Consider the following 19,661-nt stretch of genomic DNA (forward strand, 5'->3'; position numbering starts at 1 on the left):
ATCACCTTGTTGGGCATTGTATGCAGTGGCATTTCTGGTCATGCTGGATGGCAGCCAGCCCGCCAAGCTCGCACGCTGTGTCTTAGTCCCTTTGTGCTTGACATCCTCCCCATTCCAGATGACATCATCCTCCCACTGGAGCTGTGTCACCATGAGGAAGTGCTCATCAGCTAGCAGATCATCCTTCTCCTTCGTTGATTCTGCATCCTGGAAGGGAGTAATAATTGTTGGAAGACATGACTTAAAAGACATCCTTTCAAACAAATGGAGGAAAATTCAAAGTCTCATTTTGCGCAGTGCACAACAATCCACCAGCCCATCACCAGATTCTCATCGTGCAGCAATCCCCATATCCCCCCACACTTTGCCCCATGGCTCCCCTCTCACCCCCTCCTCTGTGTGTCCTTTAGCCTCTTCCTCGTTCTTCTCCTTCAGCTTGAAGCCATAATCGAAGCCACTGCCGTCCTCGGGGATGCCCAGCATGTCGTACCAGAGCTGGGCAGGGCCATAGCGCCACTCGGCCACCTTGGGCTTGGTGTCTGTCACCTTGTCTATGTCACCCGTCGACTGGGAGAACTTCGACTCCACAGGTGCCATCATGGTAATCTGAAGCACAGCAAAGGAGGGAACAGTTACACTGGTGGTTTACCTAAGTGCCAGTAAGAGGTCTCTTCCTTCCGAGTTTCCCAGCTTATTCTCATAGAAGAAATGCATTTCTAAGAAGTTCTTTTCCATACTTACTAGCTGCCTCAAGAATGTTCTGCAATTAGACTTCCAAGAACACACAGATTTCCTCTTGATACAAAGAGGGTAAGCTCTCCTATGGATCCTGTACCATGGATGCAGCCTTCTCAGTAAGAAGCAATCACCTGAAGACACTGACTAGTATTTGGAGAAGAGCTGCTACCCAGCTGGAATACAAGCCAACTCTGTTCTCCACTTTTCTTTTGAGGGAAAGGCTCCCTCCTTCCTCTAACAGTTGCTGTCCAATCCTATTCCACTACTACCCCCAGCACTAGCTGGTGACCCTCTCTAAGTCTCAGATATCCCACCTCATCATCTGAAAGGCACTGCTCAGGAGGGGGAGGAGCAGCAAACTCATACTCCCAAGGAGATTTTCCTTCCACTCCACTCTCAACCACAACTTCACCCTCCTGTATCTGCACTTCCTGCGCCAACTCCCGATGCTTCTTCTTGCGTTTCCTCCGGGCACTTCGCCAGACCGACGGAATGTTCTTCCCTGGGCCAAAGAGACGCAGGAAACGCAGCACCTGAACACCAACATGGAAAAACAAGAGGATCAAATGAAAACAGACATTGTGGAATGCCTGCCCTCACCTGAAGAACAGTAATGCAAGAGAGCACTCTGAAATTCAGAAGCTCGGCGTGTGGTACAACCCCAGCTCCCAGTGCAACCAACAACCTCTTGGTCATACTCGAAAAAAAAGTTTCTGATCCTTCTGTTTGATGGACCCCCTCCTTTTCAAAAGGATATATTCTTAATTTCAGACACAGAGAGAGTCAGAAGGAAGAAAGACTGCCTTTACATATTGGACATGTGGTTAGATACCACCTGGAAGTAATTGATTTTCATTTTGAACAATCCACAATCTTCAGAAAGACAGATGGAGGTTGAAGAAGAGTTAATAAAAATTATCAGCAAAAGAGACAAGCTTAAAGAGAGTTATATAGAGATTTCTTAAGCAAACAGATAAATAATATGGCCCAGAAATAACACACTTATTTTTATTTCCATTATAACATAGTTCCCCTACACTGCACGCCTCCAAAACCTGCAGTGATGGTAATGATACATTTTCTCTCCCCTTCTGTCTATGGGTATGATTCCTCTTTTTTAAACATTTACATTTATTTTCTTCTAAGAACTCTTTCAAAGAGGTAAAACATTATTTCTAAATTAACTGACATATTTAGGAAACAGGAGTTAGAACCAAAGATTTTGCAGATATATACTATTCATGTTCTCTGTTAATCTGTTACACTGATCCCCAAAGGAAATGTTTATATGACCACTCTGTCCACCTCTGCCTATACCCATGTAAACCTTCTTTCCAAAACTCACACAGATTGTTTACGAACCCCTTATCCGGTTTCAATGACCTGTCATGAAGAGCAAAGGTCTCAAGACATAATTAAGCTGCTAATAGGTTAAATGAACACAAAAGTCTGCTTCTGCACATGCAATTTTAGGAGGTTTCATCCAAAAACACAATGCTATATTAACATACACACTAACCCATTCTCTAACAAAATCTACAGGGCTTTAGGCTTTGTCAGCTCTATTGCTCATTAATTAATCTTGGAAAGTGCTCAGCATTAATTGCTTGCACTGATTTCTGCACCCACCCTGCACCCAGCACTGAGCCAGTCTCTGATACTTCGTGTTCAGCATCCAAGGAATGAACACACAAACTGATATACAGAAAACACCAAGTTTGCAAAAGTCTAGAAAACATTGAGAAGGGAGACTTCTGTGCTAGAGCCTCACCTAGATTACCAACAGACAGTGTTCAGCTGAATCATTAAAACATAACACTTAATTATGCAAATTATACAGCTCCTTACACAAACTCTCTGAGGCACACATAAAACCAAGTTATCTTTGTCCACAACTATCTGTTTGACAACTATAAACCCATTTTCATTGTACTTCTCCTCCTACCTATCCTTTCTTTTTGACAGCTTTAAAACTTCCAGAATAATTACTGAAATATATAAGTTGCATTTTCTACTTGGGAGCATTTAGGAAAGAATTCTAATGAATTTACTTTGTGCAAAACTCAACCAATCTTTGAACCAATTTGCTTTGAGGTTATTTCTAATTTATGCTCAGAGCAGTTTCAAAAGAGAATTAAGTAAAGATACAGATCACAAATTGTTACAGGAAAAGCACACCAAGTTCAGGACAGCATAAAAGGAGGAGCAAGTATTTACCAGAAAAGCCAGGAAGCAGATAGATTAACACTGTTTTTTAATCATCTGGCAAAAGAATCAAATCAACAGGCCTTCGCTATGGTCAGCAAAACATTCACACCCTGATTTATAGGATGCTTTTTAAGAGATTCCTGCAAATGGCAGGAAAATTATTAGATAAAATCAGTCTGGAAACAGCAGCAAACAGAAACTAAAGAAAGTATTGAGTGAGCAAGAACATCTATGTGATTACTGAGTACATACCCCTAAACACTGTACAATGCATATTTAGAGGGCTTACATGACACACACATCTCTTCCACACATCTCTTACAATACCTTGCCTGGTCGAAATTCTGGGAAGAGCTCTGTAACACTTGGCAACTGTTTGGTAGCATCTCGCTGCATGATTCCTGCAAGAGGAAGTGTGAATTTGCCTTCCTTGGATTCTGCCTGCCTGGCTTCTTGAGGTCCCATCTCTGACTCAGAATCAGAGCTGCTGCTGAAATCCACCTTGTCAGAGGCAGCAGAGGAAGGAGCAATGATGGAGGGCAAAATGATACCGTCTCCATCTTCAGATACTACAATAGAACAAGCACCTCATAAACAAACAGGTCTCCTCCCTCTCCCCTAGCATAACCCCACAGTGCCACATTTACTGTTTATATGAAGTTATGCAAGTTATTAAGCCTGTGCAGGCATTCTAGTACCATTCTGGTTTAACCTTTCATTTTATCCTAAGCGTTCCAGGTGAATTCCCCAGCCACAACTGAGAGGATGAGACAAAAAAACAGTTTCATTGTCAATATGGGTATTTCAACAGTCACTGGAAATACAACACTTCACCCTAGACTTCAGCCAATCCTGCAACACCACAAACACTCACCTTCAGATGCAGACCGAGTTTTGGTGATGCGTGGTGCCGCAGAACTGCTGCACAGGGGCATTTGCTTCCTTCAGACATTCACATTGCCAGAGAGAAGAAGAAAGTCCTCACTCACCAATGGCAGCTGCATCCTTTTCATCTTCTTTTTTTCCAGGTACTGGAGGTGGTGGTGGTGGTGGCATCAGCTTGGAATCAATGTCTTCACAATCAGCATCGTAATCATCCTCATCTTCATCTGACCAGGCAGGAGACAACACCACAGGTGGAGCAGATGATAAAACAAAACCAGGCACCCTTTCCATTTATTCTGTTTCAAACCTGATAGCATAGACACCATTCTCATCTTGTAACTAGATGAAAACTCTTAGCAGCTCAGCTTCCCGCACAAACTCATTCGCAAGATGTAAATTTAAAAAATACTAGGAAGGAAGGACAAAGAGAAACTGACAGAAAGATGACTGAAGCATTTAAAATCTATGCGTATGTTTACATTCTGCTATGACCTCCTTTTATTTACAACTTGCTTATGAGTTTATATATTCTGCTATCACATCCTTTTATTCACTCTTTGTAGAACAAATAAAGAAAACGTGGGTTAATATCTCACTAACCACAGAAAGTCACCAGAAAAGTTAAGTGTCTTTAAAGAACATGCCAAGATGTAGCATTTACACCAGCAGCTACTGAAATGGAAAAACTGCTTGTTTTTGAAAGCATATTCTAGGCCAGAATATGGACAGAGATACCTGGGACTAACAAAAGAACCAAGTTACCTTCTACAGAGTCTTTAAAAAAAAAAATCAAGAGTAAAACAGGAGAAAGATACTAAGATTGAAGTGACTCCAATGAAGAACAGATTCCTTAAAAGAGGAAGACAGCAAGTAGTGGCTTCATCCAGTGAAGACAGTTTTACAAAAGCTGATACTGGGCTCTTGAAGCAAGGAGTTAAAAAGCACAAAGCCCCAGAACAGCTCCTGCAGGCAGTGCTGCAATGCTGATCCCCTTTACCTGGCCTCCGAGCTGGCTGCAGGCTGCCCATCGCCTGCTTGTACCGACGGCTCTCATCCTCTGCCACTTCAGTGATGTCTGAGTAATCAACAGCATCCTCTGTGCTCTTAACCCAGCCTAGGAGAAACACAAAACTTTATCCTAACTTATATTAGTTGCATCAGACTTCACTAGGTACTTATGAATCCTTTTCTATGCCTCCTTTATTGAAAAAAACAAAACTATCTGATTAGCATCTGCCATCAGAGTACTTTTCCCCCTCATTCTAATCAAAAGCTCTCATGGCTCTGAATTTCCCCTAAAAGACTGGTAAGCAACCAAATGTAGCACAAGGAGCACTTATCACTTACTCATGGAAACTGTTCAACAAGTTCAGAAAAAAATATTATTATACTGTGTGCTAAGTAGGCTTCTTTAATACAAATACAGACTAAACTCATTTATGAAGGAGGAGAGACAAATGAAAGATAAAACACTTATAAAAAATTAAAGGAAACGAGTGCAAAATTGATCAGGAGCTACTGTGGCATTCTGTTTAGCAAGGTGGAGAAGGGAAGGCCTTTGACAGAGGACCTCTGACCGGAGACCACCACGATATGCCCTGCAGACCTCGCCGACCTGGGTGCGTTTTGCTCTCTCCAGCAGGAGCCGTGCCCCGGCAGCCCCTCTGCTCCCCAAGCACAGCCACCCCAGCGCCGAACCTTCCTCGTCCAGGTGCGCTCCCTCGCTCTCGGCGCTCTCCTCCTCGCTGGCGGTGATCTCGGTGATGAGGTTGCCCAGCCCCAGCACGCCCAGCCCGGCCAGGTGCTTCTTGGATTCCTGGGGAGACCCGAGCTGGGAGGCTCCGGCCCAGCCCCGCGGGCGCCGGCGGCGTCCCGGAGCCCGCCCGAGCACCCCGGCAGACCACAGGACAGCCCGGGACAGCCCGGGACAGCCCGAGCACCCCGGGACAGCCCGGGACAGCCCGGGACAGCCCGGGACAGCCCGGCAGACCACAGGACAGCCCGGGACACCCCGGGACAGCCCGGGACAGCCCGAGCACCCCGGGACACCCCGGGACAGCCCGGGACAGCCCGGGACAGCCCGAGCACCCCGGGACAGCCCGGGACAGCCCGGGACAGCCCGAGCACCCCGGGACAGCCCGGGACAGCCCGGGACAGCCCGAGCACCCCGGGACAGCCCGGGACAGCCCGGGACAGCCCAGGACAGCCCGGCAGACCACAGGACAGCCCGGGACAGCCCGGGACAGCCCAGGACAGCCCGGGACAGCCCGGCAGACCACAGGACAGCCCGGGACAGCCCGGGACAGCCCGGGACAGCCCGGCAGACCACAGGACAGCCCGGGACACCCCGGGACAGCCCGGGACAGCCCGAGCACCCCGGGACAGCCCGGCAGACCACAGGACAGCCCGGGACAGCCCGAGCACCCCGGGACAGCCCGGGACAGCCCGGGACAGCCCGGGACAGCCCGGCAGACCACAGGACAGCCCGGGACAGCCCGGGACAGCCCGGGACAGCCCGGCAGACCACAGGACAGCCCGGGACAGCCCGGGACAGCCCGGGACAGCCCGGCAGACCACAGGACAGCCCGGGACAGCCCGGGACAGCCCGGCAGACCACAGGACTGCCCGGGACACCCCGAGCACCTCGGTACATCCCAGTTCACCCCAGCAGAGCCCAGCAGACCCCGGCACAAACCGGGTCACGCTCGTTTCACCCCAGCACAGCCCGATACAGCCCAGGTCGCCCCGAGCACCCCGGTTCACGGCCGTCCCTCCGCCCGCGGTGCCTTCCCGGAGCACACGGCCATACCTTGTCGAGCACGCTGTCCCCTTCCAGCTGCCCCGCCTCATTGATGTTGCCGAAGAGGAAGCCGGCCAGGGAGAAGGGCTCGGCGCGGCCGCCGTCCGCCTCCTCCTCGCTCTCCGAGTCCGACATCGCGGCCCCGGCCCCGAGGGCAGCCGGAAGCGGCGGCGGGAGCGGCCCCGGCCGCGGCGCCGCCCGCAGCGCCCCCGCGCGGCGCCGGCCCGCGCCGCAGCAAGGACGCGCGCGCCCCGCCCTGCCCAGAAACTCCCTCACTGCCTCGAGGAAGCGGGCCGGCTGCCACAGGAAACGGCCGCCTTCAGCACAGGTGCGGTACAAATAGCAGGGCGAGTTAATGCGACAGACGGAGAGGTGAGGAAAGGTTTATTACAATGTAATTATGCATCATTTATTCAACAAAAAAGAGGGAAAAATCCTTTAAAACTGTTAGGTGTAATACAAATTATTGTATAGCATAAAATCACGTTGCCAGTGTATGTATCGGTACCACACTTCAGAGTCTTGGGCTTCTACTGCTGACGGGTGGTCCTTGCTGCCCACTCTGGGGGTTGGGACCCCTCTGAGATCCATCCACTTCTCAGGATCGGGCCAAGCAGCACCAAGGTTTCTACAGAATGAGGTTTAGCACCCGGAGACAAAGCACAGGGAGGTTCTTCTATTTTAAATTTCTTAGAAATAGCTACAGCTGTAAACTGAAGAAAGAACTTCCAAATCTAAGCACACCTCATGGATATCCTTTGGACACACAATTCCTGAACTGCTCAGCTTCAGCTGCATTAAAAAAAAAACAAACAAACAAACAAAACAAAACAACCAAGCAGTTCAGAAATCATTCACAAAGCAAAGGTAAAAATCTGTGTCTTCACACTGAGTCTCTTCTGTGAATTAAGGCATACGCATTGCATCTCTATTCAATAAGAAACCGAAGGACCTTGAGCTGTTCAGGAAACTCACACTGAGTTTTCTGACCTGCCAAAACAAGACAAAATCCAGCCATGGGATTATGTGAAGTCTGTATTTTTCAACTGCCCACAGAAGAAAAATAAAGCACGGAAGAAACAGAACTGATTGTAAACTGAAGCACTGGACTACTTACAAAAAAAGGACCAAGAATTCCAGGGTGGGGGGAAAGGATCAGGAAAGGAGAATGCCCACTGAAAGGAAAAGCTCGCTGGATTTGTCCTGAAGCTCACCTTCATGAAAAGCAGAGGCTGGAGGAAAACAGCTACTAGCCAGGAGTTTTACTCGCATCAGAGGGTGACAGAAATACACAGCATTTAAATAACCAGGTTCTCCAAAGTGAGTAAAAAGTCTTTGATGGTTCAAAGTTCCCTCTGATCATTTTCATCACTATCCTGTTATTCTCCTCAACACTGTTGTGCAATCCATTTGCTAAGTAATCTAAGTGGGGATAAGGTGTTCTGGCATGATGTAATCAATAGTGTAACCAAATCAAATAAATTGATTAAGCAGTTGAATTTTATCTCACTACACTCTCTTCCAGTTCACTCCAGGATGGCTGCTTGAGCCTACAGAAATGGAGGAGTTGTGCAATAATACTTGTTCACAAGATTTCTTCTCCACAAAATTCATGTAATTCAGTTAGGAATAACCACAAAAAGGCACAGGATTAAAAGATTTCAGTATGTAAAAAAGTTAAAACTTTTTAAAAACAGTAGTAGCTTCAGTACAAAACTGCAAATATATGTAGCCAAAAAAAAAAAAAAAAAAAGAAGTAGAATTTTAATTTCAGGCACCTCTTAAGACTAGTTCAAACATATCACAGATTTTCAGAAGTACATTTCTGAATAAAGCAAAGGTTATGGGCTTGCACCGGGGTCACTAGGCAGTTGATTTAGGTCTGACCAGCATTAAAACAAACCATGTGCACTGGCTTAAATAAATACGTTTTAAACATGATAAAGTCTATTTACTCAGTTACTGAAATTTACCTACAAAAAATAATCTTGAATTACAAGGCACGGAGTTAATTGCTGCCTGCAAGCCCAGCCCACACTAAAGGCCTACAGCTAAAGCAAAGGCAGAACGTGGTGAGTAGAGGTTATCTCAGTGAATTCTCTACACCCTCACAGCCTTCAGGGCAGGACCACATCTGGAACAGGACTTCCTCTGCAACTGCAAGAGACACAAAGACACTCCAGGCAATGGCACTTGGTGAAGAAAAATGTGCAGGGTCTGTTGGCTTCTGCAAGCATCCTGCAGAACGGGTGTTTTGGTGCTCCTGTGCTCAGCCTTTGGAACTCTGTGTCAGTTCACCAACCACAGGCACCAGTATTTGGATTAATGGCAATTTATAATCTGTGGGTTGCAATTGGCTAAAGCAGTACCAAAATGAGCATGTCTCAGATTAAAAACGCTGCAGTTAGTGTCAGCATCAGTTACACCAGCTGAAGAAGGGCACATCCTTTTCAAATAGTGGAATTAGGGCAAAAATACCTACACTTCTATCCAAACAGTGGAATTAGGACACAATTGCAAATGTTTCCATCCACATGATATTTTTGCCAGCATCAGATAAAGCAAGGTCAAATTAACACAAGATCCCTAAAACCCTGGTGATGTATTTTCTGTTATCTTGCTAAAATGAGGCACTTTTTTTTCTGACCAGGGTATACACCAGTGCAGTTTTGCATGTGTGGGAATCACAAGAAGAAGCAAGTTCTGAATGACCAATTGAGGCTGCAGCCAGACAAAGACAGCACTGTCAACTTCAGACAACAAAGCGCAGTCCAGCACCAGTGGTTTCACACAAAGTATCTTTGAAGCATGCTGCTTTCATACCACGGAGCTGGAAGGTTGAGTCTAAGGAAGGGCTCATGTGCTCACTCCTCAGCTGGTCCCGGAACCACACATAAAGAACAGTGCACATCCTGGAAATAAAAGGCAGCTGCCACTTACTGGAGCTGCTAAAGAAAATTACAAAGTACGTAAATAGAACTTCGGTTAAAAAGAGTTTATAATAACTGAGCATCCAGGAGAGGAAAAAAACGCCCAGGTAATCCTATCCAGTGACTGGCTAACCATTACAGACTAAACTGAAAATAGGAAGAAGCAGGGGTTCATGTAAACAGAACCTCCAAATTTTCTGTCAGTCTTCTCACAGAAAAACAATGAAGGAATTTGCCATAAAAATCTCAGATGGTGGCCCCAAGAATATTAGGAATTGAACCAATTAATTCCTCAAGAGCAAACAGGCTGCTGTCAAGTCTCTGGGATTCATCAAAGGGATTACAATGAAAATCTCATTTTGAGAAGTGTCATCCCAAATACCTCAGTCAGCCTGAGAAGGTAATTGTTAAAAGTTTACTCCCAGGGTGCAATGTCTCTTTGGACAGTGAAATGAAATCTCAGTTTAGAAGATTACGGAAGACTTGAATCTAAACTACTCTTCCACTTCTCCACCTCAAAACTATGAAAATCACTCATTTGAGTGAGTCATCATTATTCTAAGTTCCTTACATAGGAGAAATCAGCTCCTGCTTCTATTAATAAATCATTGCAGGTATTCCCTTGGTCTTACTCATTGCATTAACCATGCCTAATGCTAACTCTTGATACAATCAATCACAGTTCACTACAAGGTGAATCTCAGTAATAGTTCAGGCATTTTTGAAAGTAAACAAATTGTTTTCAAGCTTAAAGTTGACAAAACAACTGGACAGCCAGACTTCTGTTTGTAAAACAAATTCAATCGGTAAGTAAAGGATGGGAAAAGCAGCAGCTATACTTAAAGCAAAGTTATCAGAATTTGTGCTTTTCAGCAAATCTACTAACTGATGGCTAGCTAGTAAAGAAGTGGCTTCAAAGAGGTCTCCTCTTATTTTCCTCCACTAAAATAATCAAGTGATCCCTGGAGAAGCTGGAGACTGGAACTTTAGTAGGTATTTGACCTCTCAGTCAGAAAAAAAAACAAAACTGTTCTCACTTTCCCTGAAGCAGTAAGACTGCAGGAATATTCATTGTATAAACCTTTTCTGCTTAGAGCTGTTAGTGCAAGATGCAAATCTTCAATTTAACTCGTTAAAAAAGCCCTCCAAGATTCTAGTCAACTTCCAACATCCATCACCCAAGGCAACTACAACAAGACACATTTTCTTGTGTTCTTCTTTGTCACAGGATACAGAACTGCACGGACAGCTTCAGCAAACACCTCCCGAACACCCTCCTGATTCAATGCCGAGCACTCCAAATATTTTACTGCTCCAATTTGTTTAGCCAGTGAAGTCCCCTGCTGCGGGGTAGTGGGAGCCAAGCTCTGCTCCTTCAACTTTTTAACCGTTTCCAGGTCACTTCTCAAGTCTCTCTTCGTGCCCACTAAAAGGATGGGGACATTTGGACAGTGGTGAGAAACTTCAGGGTGCCACTTGTGCCTCACGTTTGCATAGGAAGAGGGGCTGCCAATGGAGAAGCAGATGATGAAGACGTTGGTTTGGGGGTAGGAGAGCGTGCGCAGGCGGTCGTACTCCTCCTGGCCCGCAGTGTCCCAGAGGTTCAGGCTGACTGTCCGGCCATCCACGGTCATCTGGGCACTGTAGTTGTCAAACACAGTGGGGATGTACTCTTCTGGGAAGGCGTTGGTGGTGTAGCTGATGAGGAGACAAGTTTTTCCCACCGCGCCATCTCCGACCACCACGCACTTTATAGTCTGCATTCTTCACCCAGAAATAAACTCCTGCACAAAGCAAGAAGAGAGGAGTCAGGCAAAGCACACTCAGTGGTGGTCACTGTAAAGCTTTAGCAACTGCTTTTAATATAGCTGAGCATTTCTTATCACGTTCAGTGTCTCAAGCCACTCTGAAGAGCTCCGGCTAGAAAGACAATCATGAAATGGAGATGCAATGAGTGGAGAGCTAAGTGACAATTGGCTGCATTCCAACCATGTAAGTACAAATTAACCAAATTCCCACAGTCTTGCCTTACTGCCAGAATGTTTCCCACAGGCAAAAGGACAAGCCCTTAGAGGCACCTGCAAGTGGAAAGGGATTGTGACCCAGTAACAAGATACTCATTTGTAGGTTCACACACCCACCTCTGTACACACACACACTCCAACACTCACACTTGCCTACACAGTCTGCTATCTAAACAGTTTACCACAAAGAAAAGTCCAAAAGTTATAAATAAAATCAAGATACTAATTTCTGGGCTGCACTGCTAGTGTTTACAATAATAATTCGCTACACTCAGATCAATCAGTCCTGAATAAACTACACTATTTGCAGAACACCAGATAAAAGGTTCAGAAGGTAGCCCGTTCAAGGAAAGCTGTTCTTTGAAATCTAACTAGCCATAGTAACCCAGATTAGAATCCATAAAGAATTTTTCTAAAGAAGCCAAGAACAGATTACGCTCACCAATCACTGACAGAACAAGCAGGCCTTAATAGGCTTGAGTTACTTGGTGTCCTCCAAATAATGAGCTTGAGAAAAACACATGTACTAAAAGACTAAACAGCTTTCCTGGGGAAGTGTTACTCAGGAGATACTTAACACTTAGAGGTTTTCCATATCCCTTTCCTGATATGTGAAAGGTAGGCTTGACAATCAAACTGTTTCAGTCTAAAACACAATTAATTTTAACCTTTCATCACATGAACCCTCAAGAAGTTTGAAAATAGCATGGCACTACAAGCAGTCATTTGTTGTACATTTCATGTGTGCTGTAACTTCCACTGCTAGCGTGAACAAGAAGGAACTTGCATGTGCCTTCTCACCCAAATAACTCTGAGGTACTATCAGTAATCCTCAACTTGCAACCAGCAGAAAATCTCCTGCTTCAAACAGAAGAGAACAGTGGGAAGAATTTTTTAGCAGGACCTGTTATGATAGAACATGGGGTAATGGCTTTAAACCAGGAAAAGATTGACTTAGATTAGATATAAGGTAGAAGTTATTTACAGTAAGGGTGGTAAAACACTGGCACAGGTTACCCAGAGAAACTGTGGCTGCCCCATCCCTGGAAACATTGAAAGCCAGGCTGGATGGGGCCCTGAGCAAGCTGATCTCATTGAAGATGTCCCTGCTCACTGCAGGGTGGTTGAACCAGATGACTTTCAAAGGTTCCTTCCAATCTAAACTATTTTGATTGCATATTCCAGAAAGATCTCAGCTCTAACACCATCAAAGTAGCAAAGGGAATACAGAACTTCAAGACCATGCAAACAAATAAATTCATTCTCTTTTAAGCCTCAACTTTGTCCTTTTAGTCAAAGTCTTAGCTTTGGCACAAAGCTGCAACAGGCAGTTGGACAGCTGTAGTGACACTGACTGGTCACTACAACACACAGTGCTTAAGGAAGCATCAATGCACCTACACAGATACTATGGAAATCACACTTCATGGGAAGGAACCACCTTGTGCTGCTACTGCTGCCACAGCCTGGCTGGACTGCAGCACAGGGCAGGTTTTAAAGCTCATTCCTGCACTTACATCAAACCCCTGAAGTACCAGAACATGCTGTGCCAGAAACCTTAGTGGTGATCAACACCACTGCTTCCAGAACAAAGGTTTTTTCCCCAAATGAACTATCTGTGTAACAGGCAATTCATTTTGACCAGTCAGTAACAAGTGACATCACAGAGATGGCAGAGCTAAGTCAGCAACTAAAGTCTCATGAAGAACCAGATGATACACAGAGCCTTTTATATGCCCAACCCCTAGTTTCTAAAATAAACAAATTGCAAACATTTCTAAACAGCTCTCTCTTTAAAAGCCAAACAAGCTCCCCCAAGGACTTACATCTCTTCCATCTCTATGCACTTCTGTCCAGAGCTCTGCACAGAGTGACAGGGTATCCCTAAACTGCACATGACTGGCACTGGCTGCAGGATCACCACACCAGCACCCTCAGGCAACACAGCTTCCCAAATGGATAAACTCCCAAGCCACGTGCATCCCAGATCATCAGCAGCCAACGCAATCTGATTCAAAATGTCCAATGAAACTCTGTTACTCAAAGATTAATTTGTTGGTGTTTTATTTAAGAGGTCACCAGAGATTCAATTTGGAAATCGGTAATAAAGTAACAAAAAAAAGCCTGAAACATGAATGCTCTTTTCACGGCATTAATACTTTGAATTACCTCACTAAAAGTTGGATTTTAGAAGAGCAACATTTGCAGTGGGAAATAACCCAATGCAAACCTGCCAAGGCATTGGGCAAAGTATTAACTACACAAACACAGCTAAAGAGCTTGTAGGCTTTTAAGTATGATTCTCTGAAGGGCCCCTTTAAAGGAGGTTGGCTGAGCTAAAAGGAATCGTGTGTAGCATATGCAATACAGAAAAACAAACACACACCAGGATACACATTCCATGTATTGAAACACAAAATTTAGATAAATTAATCAAAAAGTAAAGAGTAAAAAGAAGGTACCTGACTCCAGAAAACTACACTGTGAGCAAGGGTAGTTTCGTTAAAGATTTATATATGGAAGACAAAGAGTTTTTTAATTTAAGTTACAACCAAGCAAACTAATATTCCCCCAACCAGGTCTTTTCTATTAAATCCACATACTTAATAATGTATTTAATAACTCATAATGTATGAAATCTCTAATTATTTTTTTAGTAAACAATTTGCCCACAATAAAACTCTACTAAGGTAGTAAAAAGCCTGGGTTCAAATTCGTATTGAAAAATCCTATTTCTTAAGCACCCTTGAATTTGGCACTGCATGCTATCTCAATATAAATATACATTGAAAAAAAATATACATTGAAAAAAAATCCCATCCTCCAAAAACAAAATTACCATCAAATATTACAAAGAGTAGGAAAATTGGTTTAGGGTTTGTTTGGGATTTTTTTGGTGACCTTCAAAAGAATTTTTACGGAAACTTTAGGAAAAAAAAAACTCCACATATGACAAGTAATAGGAACTGAAAGAAACAAAAACACAGACTAACATGTCAATATATCAAAAAAAAAATTTAGAAACAGAAAGCTGGGCACAAGCTTCAAAGTCAAGTTGAAAGGTTACACAGCAAGAGTGAACAGAAAATCCAAAGTAGTGAGAGGTATTCCAGGTTCCTTAGTCCTTGCAGAGAAAGGACTTTTATTACAGTTGAGGTTCTAGCAGTTACAGCAGAATGGGAATAACTATCAAATTAAATAATAATTTTTTTTAAAAGCAACTAGGAAAAAAAACCACACACCAAATCACCCCACACAGAAGTGTTGTGCAAAAATACTTAGATAAGAGTTATTTCTATCTTGTCCATCAATGACTTTGAATTTGAAAACTGGCATACCCTGTTTGGGTTAGTTTCCTTCTCAGAAGATGCTGCTAAGTCTGACTTCGCTGCCTGCACACCTGGCACTTCCTCTGGAATGTGCAAGATTTCAGTCAACATGTCAAGACATCATCTGAAGAGCTGCTCCTGTTCTGACCTAATTAAGCATTTTCTGGTATCATTAACATGGACAGTTTGCTCTCCAGACAAACATTTGCTGGGGAAATTCACTACTTGGAACACACACACAGAATAACTTCACGTTGCATCAAGATTTTTTTGTGGTAGAGAAACAACTTCTAGACCTTCCCAAGTTCCCTGTTCGCTGAGAGGGAAGAATACAGTGACAGAAAACAGAGAGAAAACAGGAACCTGGATCCTGTTCTAGATTTATGCTTTTTATACTTCCTACACTTCTAAAACCCTTTTGCAGAACTACTTCTTAGCAGGATATGCCTCTGCCTTTGCTCTGCTAACATCAGATGCCTCTTTGCTAGGTGGATTTCAGCTTTGATATTGCTCTCCGATAAACTCACTCTCAATGATTTTGTCAGCTCTTCCTTCCTTCTCTTTACAGTTTAGGTACGGCCCCATTTTGGCCAAAACTGAGCAGAAAACTCTCTAATTTAGCTAAAATCAGCTGTACTGAGCTGTGTCATTCTGCTCAGCCATCACATTTGATCAAGCTCTCGCTGTTTTGGAGAACCAGATCCTGCTTTACCAGGGGCAGGCAGAAATTAAGAAATCTCAACAATTTAATTACTCATCTTTCAGTAACAAAAACTAGATCAGAGACAATTCACTCTGTCTGCCTGAAACATGAAGTCAGGCAGGAACTTTCAACAAAGAACTGGGTGGATAGGGCCATTCTAAATATATCACACCATCCTCACCCATGCAAAGGAGTTAATTCACATGTACAGTTTACCCACCAGGCCTAGCAGTGAAGAGAAAGGAGTTCTCAGCAATTTAATCAAGACTCTGTTACTATCCCACAACAGCTCAGCTTACTTGCCATTGTTTTAGGCAAGTGCCAAAGGGATGGAGAAGTGCCAGGCTTTCAGAATACGTGCCAAGAAAGAGCAGTAAAAGTTAAATAGGAGACCTCATCCCTCATATCCTTCAGCAGTGAATGACCTACTTGGACTTCTCAGCACCTCTCAAAGTTTTCACACCACTTTCTGTCCTGCCATTTACCTGCAAGAGAAACAAAACTCCAACAGTCTGAGTGCCTGCAGAAAGGGAAAAAAATCCACAAGGGAAGGCAGATTTCAGCAGCACAGCAGGAACTGTGCAGTCCAGCAGCCAGGCTCCACATGAACAGAACTGAGGAAGCTTGCTCTCTCCCGAGCTCTTTGCCTATAAATTCAGCTCCCAAGCACATAACAGGAGTGCAATTCTTGCTGGTTGCTCCTTCAGTGCCAATGCTAGAAAGCCCTTCATGCCTTCTGACACAAGTTGTTTCTAGGAAATAAAAGAAACCCCTCAAAATCTTTAAAATAATATTTTTAAAACCTATACCTCTGTCAAATTAGGCTGAAATTGGTTTCATTTAAAGATTTTCTTTCCCCAGGGATGAAACACACATAAGCAATTTTTCTTAGGAATCTACAGTGAAAATGAAGTCTTCTGCATGAGGTATTTCGGCAACTCACCTACACAAACCTCTTACTATAGGCACTCATACTCCAAATTTTATAGCAGACCAAACATCAAACACCTTACATTCCATGAATCCAAGATATTGAATGGATCATTAATATTTCCAAAGGGCAGAAGCTCATGAGAGAGATGCACAACTGACACAATAATGCTGTGACAAGGTGCAGCTGCACAGCCCTCTGGAACTCAAACCCAAGCAGACATCCAGATCCCAAGTGTATGAATGTGACACATATCCTGCCATAATCAAAAGCTGAAGAGTATTAAACTTGGATATTCCTCCTGCAAGCACGTGCAGAGTCATGGATTAATCAAGACAGGGACCTTTCACAGTTTATTTGAACACAAGTGACCCTCTGATGGTGAGCACAGCAAAGGTGCAAGAACAGGAGCCAGGGCTGCAGGGTGCTGTGCCCACACTCACTAACTCACCTCCTAGGTGATCCAAGCAACTTGCACAGGTCCTGGGGGGTCACAGTCAGTTCATCAAAAGCTATAAAAAGTTAATAACCATGTCCTTCCCATCTTTCATAGATTCTGACAAGGCTTTAGTCACTACTGTTGGCTAAAAGAAACAAACAGTACCTCAGACATAGAGTTTTGTGGAGAGGCGTCTTAAGCACGTTGCAGGATGAATAAATCCAGTTTAAGCATTCTTGATTCCTATTTGAGGTAAAAAGAAAAATAAAAAACTGTTAGTATGTTGTCCTACCATCTTTTGTCACCTGGCATTTACTGGCAGTCTCAGTTGTAACAAAGCCACTGCTGTACATGAAGAGCAAGGTTACACCAGGAAAATCTAATCTTCTTTCAAAAAACAAAAGCCCCTCCACGCTTTTCTTTGGATTGCACTTCTCTGATTCCTCCTCCTCCACCCCCAAATTTCACTGAGGAGAAGGGGGAGGAAGAGGGCAGGGGTAAGGAGAAAATAAAAACACAAACAAGAATAAACAAAGAAAAAATCAAACAAAACCCAACCAAAACCAAAACTGAAACAAAATCAAACAAAAACCCCCAAATGAAAACAGAAAAACACAAAACACAGAAACAAAAACAAACAAACAAACCCCCAAACAAAAACAAACCAAAATGCACTTGCTCAATCAATACCAGTTTTCTCAAAGAGTTTTGGTATGACTAATGCATGGATTTAGTGTGTATTTTATCATGGCTCATGCACTACAATACTGCAACAATTGCCAAGTCTCATTTGCATCAAGTATTGCAATTCTAAAATGTGAGCAAAAGTTGCCAGAGTCAAGGAGTCTCTCAGCAGTTCATCAGATTTACACATACTGGCATGTAAAGTAAAAAAATATTCCCTGTAAAGGTACAAATCTTTACATGGCACCAGATTGTGTGAAAATACTTTGGGCCCCAAAAGAATCACAGCCTCATCACATAAGCAAATCAAACCACACATTCAGCTTCCTCCTACTAATTGCAAACCACAGATTTTGTAGTTTTTCCAGGATCTCTGTAGAGTCCCTCCTATGAATAATATTTAGAAGTTTTTTAAATTGAAATATTAATCTGAAAGACATCTCATAATCTTGAATTCCATGCAGAAAAACCACTGTGCTGGTGAACAGCGGCAAACTGGCTCCAAAGTATGCCTTCAAGTAATGTATTTTACATCTTACACGGAAGAGAATGTGAACTTTTTAAAAATCAAAATATGAGCTTGAGGCAAAGAGCTAATGATGCTGCCACAAGAAGTACTGCACGCCCAGCCCAGGACACACGTTGCAAGCATAAGGTACACATAAAAACATTTAAATTAAAGCATTTAAAGCTTTTTTATAACTCTGAGTAATTATGGTGATAATCACAAGTGTTCATAAAGAATAAAGCGATACTGATTACGCACTGGTTCCTGAAAAAAAAAAAAAGCAACCAAAACCAAATAAAACCAGAAAACAACGCAGGGGAAAAAAGAGAAAGAGAGAAGTTCAGAACAAATAAAAAGCAGCATTGCTTTTTGAGGTTAAACAGGAACTCAGTGCAGCTTGTTATAAAAATGAAAGTTCAAACATGCAGAAGAGAACCACTGAGCTGATGAAGGGCAGCTCCCTGGCAGCTGCTGAATGAGACATTACCTGTCACCCCTCAGAGTGTTTTAGGTCACCAGCCTGCACTACTCTTCCTGCAACAGCACTTTGCCAGTTTCTGGAGAACAAACCCAACCCTCCTATCCTTACGTATCCCTCCCTCTCAGCGGTGAAGCAAGGGACCTTCCCAAGGGCTACCTCATGCTGTGCCAACTTTTTATGACGCTCACTCGGAGCAGAGGTCGCTTTAATTTTGTCGCGGTGCCCCTGCTAGGGATTAGCATCGCGCTGGCGTCGGAGCCCAACCCGACCTCGGCACACTGCGGGAAGGGGAAAGCGCGACCTGGCCTGCCGGGGCCGCTGCCGCTGCCCGCACACCGGCGGGAGCGGAGAAAGGCTCGTTCCGAGCGCGTCCCCGGCACCGCCGGGCCCCGCCCGGCGCATTCCCCTCCGCACGCTCCGCGGCCGCGGCGCGCCGCCCGCTCCCCGGAGCCGCGGGACGCGAAGGAGCCGGCACGCCACGCGGCTGCGGAGCGGGTACCCCGGGCTGCCCCGCCCGGCCCCGCAGCCGGCCGCCTCCGGCGGGACAGGTGCCGCCACGGCCCCCCCGGGCCGGGGCCCGCGCCCGGGCCGGCCGAGGCCGCGCCCCGCTGTCAGCGCGGCCGGGCGCGGAGGATGTTCCGGCACGGCCGGGCGGGAACACGCGCAGCCACGCGCGGGGCCCTCCGGGGCCGCTCGCCCGCCGCCCGCCGGGCCCGCCGCCGCCCCGCCCGCCCCGCCGCTCCCGCGCCGCCGCCCCGCGCTCACCCCCGGCCCCGCCGCTCCCCGCGGACCCTCGGCCCGGCCGCGCCCGCGCCGCGCGCACGCGCCCTCCGCGCCGCCGCTCCCCAGGGGCCGCCAGGGGGCGCCGCCGCGGGCGCGCCGGGCGGGCGGGGCGGCGGGAGCGGCCCCGGGCCCGGGCGGGGCGGAGAGCGGAGCGGAGCCGGGCGGGCGGCGGGAGCGGCCCCGGGCCCGGGCGGGGCGGAGAGCGGAGCGGAGCCGGG

At 45.5% G+C, this 19,661-nt stretch overlaps 2 protein-coding genes across 5 annotated transcripts in view; both read right to left on the reverse strand.

Annotated features, from left to right (window-relative positions):
• The window catches only part of TAF1 (TATA-box binding protein associated factor 1), a 30,161-nt gene extending 23,346 nt beyond the window's left edge, over positions 1-6,815 (reverse strand). For 2 of the 4 annotated variants that reach the window (XM_021534538.2, XM_021534537.3), the window contains exons 1-8: positions 6,641-6,815; positions 5,530-5,647; positions 4,829-4,945; positions 3,936-4,055; positions 3,274-3,515; positions 1,053-1,271; positions 388-606; positions 6-207 (exon numbers count right to left, since the gene is read on the reverse strand). In XM_021534538.2, the coding sequence (XP_021390213.1) occupies positions 6-207; positions 388-606; positions 1,053-1,271; positions 3,274-3,515; positions 3,936-4,055; positions 4,829-4,945; positions 5,530-5,647; positions 6,641-6,766 (1,363 nt within the window). In that variant the 5' untranslated portion in view covers positions 6,767-6,815. The remainder of the gene's footprint in view (positions 1-5; positions 208-387; positions 607-1,052; positions 1,272-3,273; positions 3,516-3,935; positions 4,056-4,828; positions 4,946-5,529; positions 5,648-6,640) is intronic. The other 2 variants (XM_077786603.1, XM_021534539.3) reach the window with 1 other exon arrangement.
• A 2,796-nt stretch (positions 6,816-9,611) lies between these two features.
• LOC110472657 (rho-related GTP-binding protein RhoG) lies at positions 9,612-19,487 on the reverse strand. Its single transcript, XM_021534540.2, has 3 exons — positions 19,426-19,487; positions 17,153-17,230; positions 9,612-11,345 (listed from the first exon to the last, which is right to left on the reverse strand). Exon 3 carries the CDS (start codon positions 11,322-11,324, stop codon positions 10,749-10,751), a length of 576 nt encoding a protein of 191 aa, XP_021390215.1. The 5' UTR covers positions 11,325-11,345; positions 17,153-17,230; positions 19,426-19,487; the 3' UTR covers positions 9,612-10,748.
• Between the last annotated feature and the right edge of the window lie 174 nt (positions 19,488-19,661).

The sequence above is a fragment of the Lonchura striata genome, chromosome 14, assembly GCF_046129695.1.
Source record: "Lonchura striata isolate bLonStr1 chromosome 14, bLonStr1.mat, whole genome shotgun sequence".
NCBI classification, from domain to species: domain Eukaryota; kingdom Metazoa; phylum Chordata; class Aves; order Passeriformes; family Estrildidae; genus Lonchura; species Lonchura striata.